The sequence below is a fragment of the Myripristis murdjan genome, chromosome 16 (genome assembly GCF_902150065.1).
Source record: "Myripristis murdjan chromosome 16, fMyrMur1.1, whole genome shotgun sequence".
Classification (NCBI taxonomy): domain Eukaryota; kingdom Metazoa; phylum Chordata; class Actinopteri; order Holocentriformes; family Holocentridae; genus Myripristis; species Myripristis murdjan.
Genome location: NC_043995.1, coordinates 23,851,397 through 23,858,385, shown reverse-complemented (window position 1 = coordinate 23,858,385; position 6,989 = coordinate 23,851,397). Strand labels below are relative to the sequence as shown.

The following is a 6,989-nucleotide window of genomic DNA, read 5'->3' as shown; positions in this document are numbered from 1 at the left end:
TACCCATTAGCACCAATAGATGGCACTCTGGTAACATCTGGTAACATCTAGACCTCGGTGAGGTGCTGAGGAAAAGGGGGGAAATGGTACTCAGTATGCCGACTATTTGTCATATGTTGATGGAACATAGTTGTCATTTGTTTTTTAGAGCCGTTTTCCTCCACAGGTAGGAAGCAACAATGCATTGTACATATTTAAGTTTGAAGTATAAAATCATTTGGCAGAAAAACATCAAGTGACACATTTTGAAATCGTACCATTTTTATTTCACGCAGTGCCTGACTTATCCTCGTTGAGCCAAACGGTGTATTGTCTTCAGACGTCTAAGAACAGGTTTGCTCTGAACAAACAGCCTGACATCGAGGCCTCTGAGCAGAGACTTGGCAACAGGACCAGGGAACCGATTCCTATTCCTTCTACCACCAGCAGGGACTAAGCTACTCATGGTGCTGGCATGACCTTTCTGAGTGAAATGAGACGAGCGCAAGACAGGACCTTCTCTCTTTTTTAGGCCATACCCAGTTAGACCAAGACCCCTCTGGTAGGCACTGTGACCTCTGCTCTGAGGCTGTGAGAATCCACTGAGAGACACGTCATGTGGCATGGGGACGGATTCGTCAACAACAAGGTCATGTTCACTGTAGACAAATGAGAACGGCTCATTGTGACCTTGAGGATCCCTATTCACAAGGTCAGGTTGGCCTGGGGCTTCAGGCCTCGTTGAGGGGGCGACATGCTTGACCTGCTCAAAATTGGGCTTGCGGTTGATAACGGACTGTCCTCTGGGAGGGCTTAGCAATTCGTCGGTGGAGTATTCAGTTTGACTACCATGGTTCAGTAAAAACGGTGTGGATTCAGGACCTCTGGGGGAAGCCTGTTCATGTGTTCGATGACCTAGGAATCTCAGCATTGGCTGGTTTTGGCTGTGGTAGGCCATGTCAAGCTCAGTCTCAGACCCTCCAGGGTAATTATCATTTTCATAGAGCTGAGGTCTTAACAGCATGCTGTGGGGGAATATCCCAGGATGAGCTGGTCCAAGCAGACTGGGGGCTCCGTGAACTCCTGGATAATCCAAACCCAAGGCAGCTGCGCGGGCTACAGGGAGACAAAATGTCTTAGCAAACAGCATTTATTCATTGTTTACCATTCCACTGTTGTGACATGGTAAATATACCCTGTCTGCTAATTTAGAATTGTAAGGGAACAATAACAAAGTCTGCTACCTACCTCTTGCTGTTTTAGCACAATATACACCTCCAGCTGACACAGAGTGAAGCATAATGGCACTGGAAAAGATCATTAACACTGTAAATCAAGCAGCATTGTAATGAATAGCTATGACTCATAACATACCTTTTGGTGTACAATACCTGAGACAAATGACCAGCGGTACATGCATTCCTGCCATTGTGCCAGTATAAACTACACGGCAACCTAATCAATGGAGCACATGCCACTCTTGACTTCATACGCAGCCACTCTGACCGCCCACAGCCTTACTCTGACTTGATTTACTAATTAAAGGCAGCTGGTTGTTGTAAAGACCAAAATGCAGCCACTGAATCTAGTCAGCCATTGGCAAATTGCTTCATTACCAACAATTACTTTAAAATGCTGGCTAACACCGGCATTCGACAGAACAAGACATTTTTGTTGTGTTGTGTTTTTTTTTTTTTTATTATTATTATTTATTTTAGAGCTGAGAAGCACACATTTTAAATATGACTTGAGCAGCACAAATAAGTCATGCAAATAGTCATGATAGCGTGAAATATCTTATATGCAATTCTGAACAGATTCAGAGTTCTGTGATGTCTTGTTTACATGCACCACACTGCACTGCACCATTAACAGCAATAAGAAATATGTCTGAGTAAGACATGTGTAATATGAACAAACATCTATAAGTTTGCTATCTGAGCGTCACTTCACAACTTCAAATTACCTGAACAGATAGCTAACTACTTCTAATTACCTAGACAGACACTCATGATAATCACCTGCAATTTGGACATGACTCATAACCACCACAAATGAGAAACGACCTCATCAAATCTGACCTCTTTTATTAACCGGCCCAAAGAATACTGAGAAACTTAAGCATGCACACGGCAACACTGTTAAGTCATATTTCATTTTATTTTTAAATCTAAACATGCAAGAGATACAGTTAATAGAATCTAATAAAAGAGAGCACAAGAGCACAATTAATGGTTTTATTTCATTAAGAAAGGAGAAGGACCCACAGCTTTGATTTGCGCAGTTGAGTATGTCTCCGCCAACAATGAAGAAGCAGAGCACGGTGGAAGCATTTAATAATTCACCCAAATTATTTCTGTCAGGACTGACAAGCTAAACGGGGGCTTGATTTAATTCTGTAATTGCACGTTCACCTTTACCCTGAACCCATACTTTGGTAATTAATAGGCCCCAGCATTATTTGAAGTGTGGCACGGCAAGTAATGGAATTCAAATTGAAGGTGATGTGAAACCAAAGATGTGGGTGCCCGCTAAGCCAAGGAGCTCACTTTTTTTTTTCTCACCAGTGTCACCGCGAGAGAAGGTTGCCAAAAAATGGCACCGACCTTCAATCAGCCAGAGACCTATAGGTCTGCTGCTGCTCTTACAGACCATCTGTCTGTGTTTGAGGTCGACTACATTTAAAACTTTTCTATTCGGTGTGAGTCTGTCTATATAGTACATGAACACAATTCACTAATTTCAGAATGTACTATAAACGACACATATAGAGGGACACTCGTAAACCCTTTCTGCCTTTCTCATTCACACTGGTTGAAAGAACGACTCGTATTTCTGCTTCCCCACTGTACTTCCCATTGTGCTGGCTGACATTTCTGGGGACTGTTAAGCAGATCTATATCCCATGTGAAAGAGCTTCAGTTCCTTAACACACTCCCTCTGGAGCTAGGTGAGGGTACGGGGTCAGCAACAGAGGATCAATGCTCCACCTCTCAACCTCAGGATAAGCGCATGCCCCCTCCCATGGCTCGCGGTGCCCCCCTCAGGACTCATTTGTGACGAGCTGGAGGTCTACGAATTCATTTCCACGAGACGGTCGCCCTGAGATGCAGGAGCCTCCCCGCTCTGCCGAATGGCCGGTGAACTCTGCACTGGAGTGAAACAGTGTTACAGTAATGGCTGTTTTGCCGAAAGGTGGCATGTAAAACGCCACCATTAAATGCACGATAAACACTGTGACAGACATTTGCTTTGGACTAATTTTCCAAACTTGTGTAAATTTGTATCAGAATCAATTAGGCCTAATAATATACAGTCCTCAGAGGATTCACATCAAGGCACATAAGCACACAATCCAATTAAGAATGTTTACTGTTTAGACTGAAATGTTCAGCGGTCCCCTCTTAAGCCCAATCCGTGTATCAGTAAACAGTATTTACTAGAGTGTGTCTTTTCTGGTGGTTGTGTGTGTGTGTGTGTGTGTGTGTGTGTGTGCGCGCGTGCGTGTGTGTGTGTGTGCGCATACATGTGTAATGTAAGCAAGACAGTGAGAGAAATAAAGATAAAGAAAGTACATGACGTTTTGCAGTCTTTAGTATGTTTTTGCATTTTGCATGTGTAACTTTTTGAAATCATCACCACTCCTGAGATTGAAGACCACAGGAGACTAGGTAGTCAGGATTTAAAAATGTATTTTTTTTTTTTTTTTTTTTTTTACTATAACATCTATAATGGATGTACAGGGATTTGTCTTAGAGAACAGCTAAATGCAAAGTGACAAGTAACATACTGTACAAATTGGAGTTTCAAAGCAATTTTGTCACTTCTGAGATGACAGCTGAAGCTCATGTACTCTGCAAAGGGGCTGTCAGGACAATAAACACTGTACGAATTTGTATAACCACATATATACATTCAATATCAATCTATATTCACTGTTACTGCATGCAATATGTTTGTACCTGAGTATCCAATTGTATAATGGTTCAGTATACAGTGGATTAGTCATAGCAGTTGGAATAGAAGTTGGAATAAGACAGCTAGATAACACAGATCAGAGACTATCCATTGAAAACCATGTATGTCCAGTATTGTTGATTTTCGTGTATTAATTTAATTTGACTATTACTCCTCTTTCGGCTGATAAAGATCTACAATCCTTGGGGTTATGAAACCTTTACAAAATGAACTGTATGAACTCAAAAACCAAAAACCAAGGAGAGCATTGGAGTATATTATTTTCTAATTTCGGATGCTGAATTACCTCCTGGTCACAAGCAATTTCCTCAGCAATCCAGCCTCTGGAGAGGATAATCATGCATCAGAAAACATATAAGACTCCCTCACTGTCATCATTTGAAAGCCTTAAAATTTCAAGTTTTGATAATCTCATTATATTTTTAACCGAGTTCATATGTGCCTGTCTGACCAAACTCCTTAGGGCTTCATGTGTCACTGTGAGGCCCTTGCACACTTTTGGTCCGTCCGCTGGGGATGCCACTAAAAGGTACTGAAATGTGCCTTATTGAAAGACCTTATCTGGCCAGGCCTCTGTCTTCATAAAGGGAATAAACAGCTGGAATTTGTTAGCTGCAGAATTCAAAATAGACTACAGTTCTCGAACAATTTAAAGTCAAACTGAAGCAGTTCCTCAAAGGCATTATTCAGAACTGCAGTCGTATGTAAATTCACCCACACAAATTTGATCTATTTGTCCAGATACCACATGCATTTTAAATCAGATTGTGTTTTAGAAGCAGTTACTCTTTTATTTCTGGTTAACTGAGTTCTTTTGGATATGTTTTATAGCATATGTGTCTGTCATCTGGTTAATCTGGCTCTTTTTGTTATTTTACTGCATGTAACAGCTGTGTGTTTATTCTGATTTGGCTTTGTCGTGTTTTGCACATAACTGTCTCTTTTTTGTAAAAATCCCAACTAAGGACAAGCACTACGAATTAACAGTTGCTATGATTGCTGTGATTCATGACATTGTAGTTTTATATGTATTCTGTATATGTCCCTCTAAAATGAATTCAAAATATATCCATAGAAAACCTGTTCCAGAGGGTGCGAGGTGACATGCCAGCCTGCACAACGTAGGTCTGTGTAGTCACCACAAAGCCGGGTGGTGGCAACAATTTTTGACAATATTGCTTGGAGATAAATGGCATGGCAATAATTAAGTATTACAGTAACCAATTTGCAGTCACTATAATGGCTGGTGAGAGACTTGAAAAGCATGATCTAGGTTATTTTTTTCCTCATGCTACCTCTAGTGAGCTCATGTCAGAGATGTGTGGAAAAAAAAAAAAAAAAAAAAAAACACCATTCCTACGCCCTTCTTTGTCAGTGAAACAACACATAATTATCTGGATACATATGAGAACGGGTTTAGTGAATTGCATGCTCTTTTCTCTCCATCTCTGTACATCCCTCTCTCAGCCTTCCTCCCACCACTGTGGTCAACAGATACCAAACTCTTTGAGCTGTAGGGCTCAGGCTGCACCCAAAGCACGAATAGCAATCAGCAGAGGGAGCGAGGGAAAGGAGAGAAAGGAAAAAGCAGAGAGGCACACAAAGAGGAATAGTTTGTGTAAGACAGAAACGGTCAGAAAGACACACTGAATGAGAGCTACAAAGGAATGAGCGGGAGAATGAATGAGTATGTATAAGAGAAAGCAATCCATTTGTTTCCACATTACCAAATTAGCAAGCCCTCCAATTCATCTCCTGTTCAAACAACATTCATTATAGTAGCTCGCCTGCACCAGGCTTGCTGAGCCTGCGATTTGAGACAACAATTAATTTTGGCTTTTTTTGGAGGCTGCCTTTCTCATCTCTAAACTAACTGAACAAAGACTGTTGGTTGCAATCTGTCCCTCTCCCCATGCTTCCAAAACAGGGAGAAAAAAAAAAAAAAAAAAACTGACAATAAGATGCTGTAAAGTATAATTAGCAGTGACACTGGAATGGTTCCTTTAAATTCCGCCCCAATTAGGAAGAGGAGCAGTCAACAAATATTGCTGGTGATATCCCAAACAAATGCCCCTTGTGGCTGGTTCCAGCATGAGAGGGGTTGCAGCGGGGACACAGTCACCTGTCAGCCTTCATTTGGATGTTGTGGATTCCTCTTCGCACGGTGCCATCCTCGCCATCTCCCCAAGCTCTGCTCAGCATCAGGGACTAATTAGCTATGTCTAGTTCTACAGAGGCCAAGCAACCCAAGCAGACTAGTCAGTTTGCAAGGGAGAGGGGGAAAAAAAAGCCCCAGTAATGATGAATCAACAGTGGTGTCCTCCTCACACTAATACTGCTGTTGAAGCAAAATGCATCACCATAACTCCCATGATACTTTGCAGAAAATTCTGATAAGATGAACTGCAACTGTAAAACGTGTGTGAAATCCCTATGCAACACCAAGATTGAAGTCTCTGCTGAATTAACCATGAAACTGGCTGTAGAGTAAATGCTTTCCAGGTTTTCAGAAGTCCATTCATATTTATTCAAAAGTCTCCACCCTATGTTCCTGTTTCACCCACATTACGGATATTTGGTTATGTATTTTAACATATAATGCATATCATTGCTGCTGGGAGATACCCTTTGGCCTACAAATTTTAGGGAGATATGATGTCTGCAATGTTTTCAGCTCGCAAAAAATAAGTGTTTATAAAACATATGAATATAAAATAAAAAACCAAGGCAAAATGAAAGATTATCATGCTTCTGCAAAGAATAATATGGGCTACAGCCTGTTTTCTGTGGAGTGTCATGTCCAGCCAAAAGGTGTCATTGGTCCTTTCTATTTATTTATACTTTTGTCTTTAATAGTTTTATCTTGACCATTGTGTCTTAAAGTTCATCAAATGATTTTCAAAGGGTTTCATAGCCTTAAATCCCCAGTAGAGCATGTTATCTATCAACTGGAGTTAAAACATAAAGATCACAATAACTGTAGTTACACTGCTATGTTGTGAGTTTTTTCCTAAAACACAGACATGTTCCAA

At 41.0% G+C, this 6,989-nt stretch overlaps 1 protein-coding gene across 2 annotated transcripts; it reads right to left on the bottom strand.

Annotated features, from left to right (window-relative positions):
- Window positions 1-249: 249 nt before the first annotated feature.
- LOC115373942 (uncharacterized) lies at window positions 250-1,512 on the bottom strand. 2 transcript variants are annotated; one of them, XM_030072590.1, is made up of 3 exons: window positions 1,371-1,512; window positions 1,228-1,286; window positions 250-1,095 (listed from the first exon to the last, which is right to left on the bottom strand). In XM_030072590.1, the coding sequence occupies exons 1-3, from the start codon at window positions 1,406-1,408 to the stop codon at window positions 284-286; spliced, it is 909 nt and encodes a 302-aa protein (XP_029928450.1). In that variant the 5' UTR covers window positions 1,409-1,512; the 3' UTR covers window positions 250-283. The 2 variants fall into 2 exon arrangements, with proteins under 2 accessions (XP_029928450.1, XP_029928451.1); XM_030072591.1 differs by lacking the exon at window positions 1,228-1,286 and having other exon boundaries at window positions 1,354-1,506.
- Window positions 1,513-6,989: the final 5,477 nt, after the last annotated feature.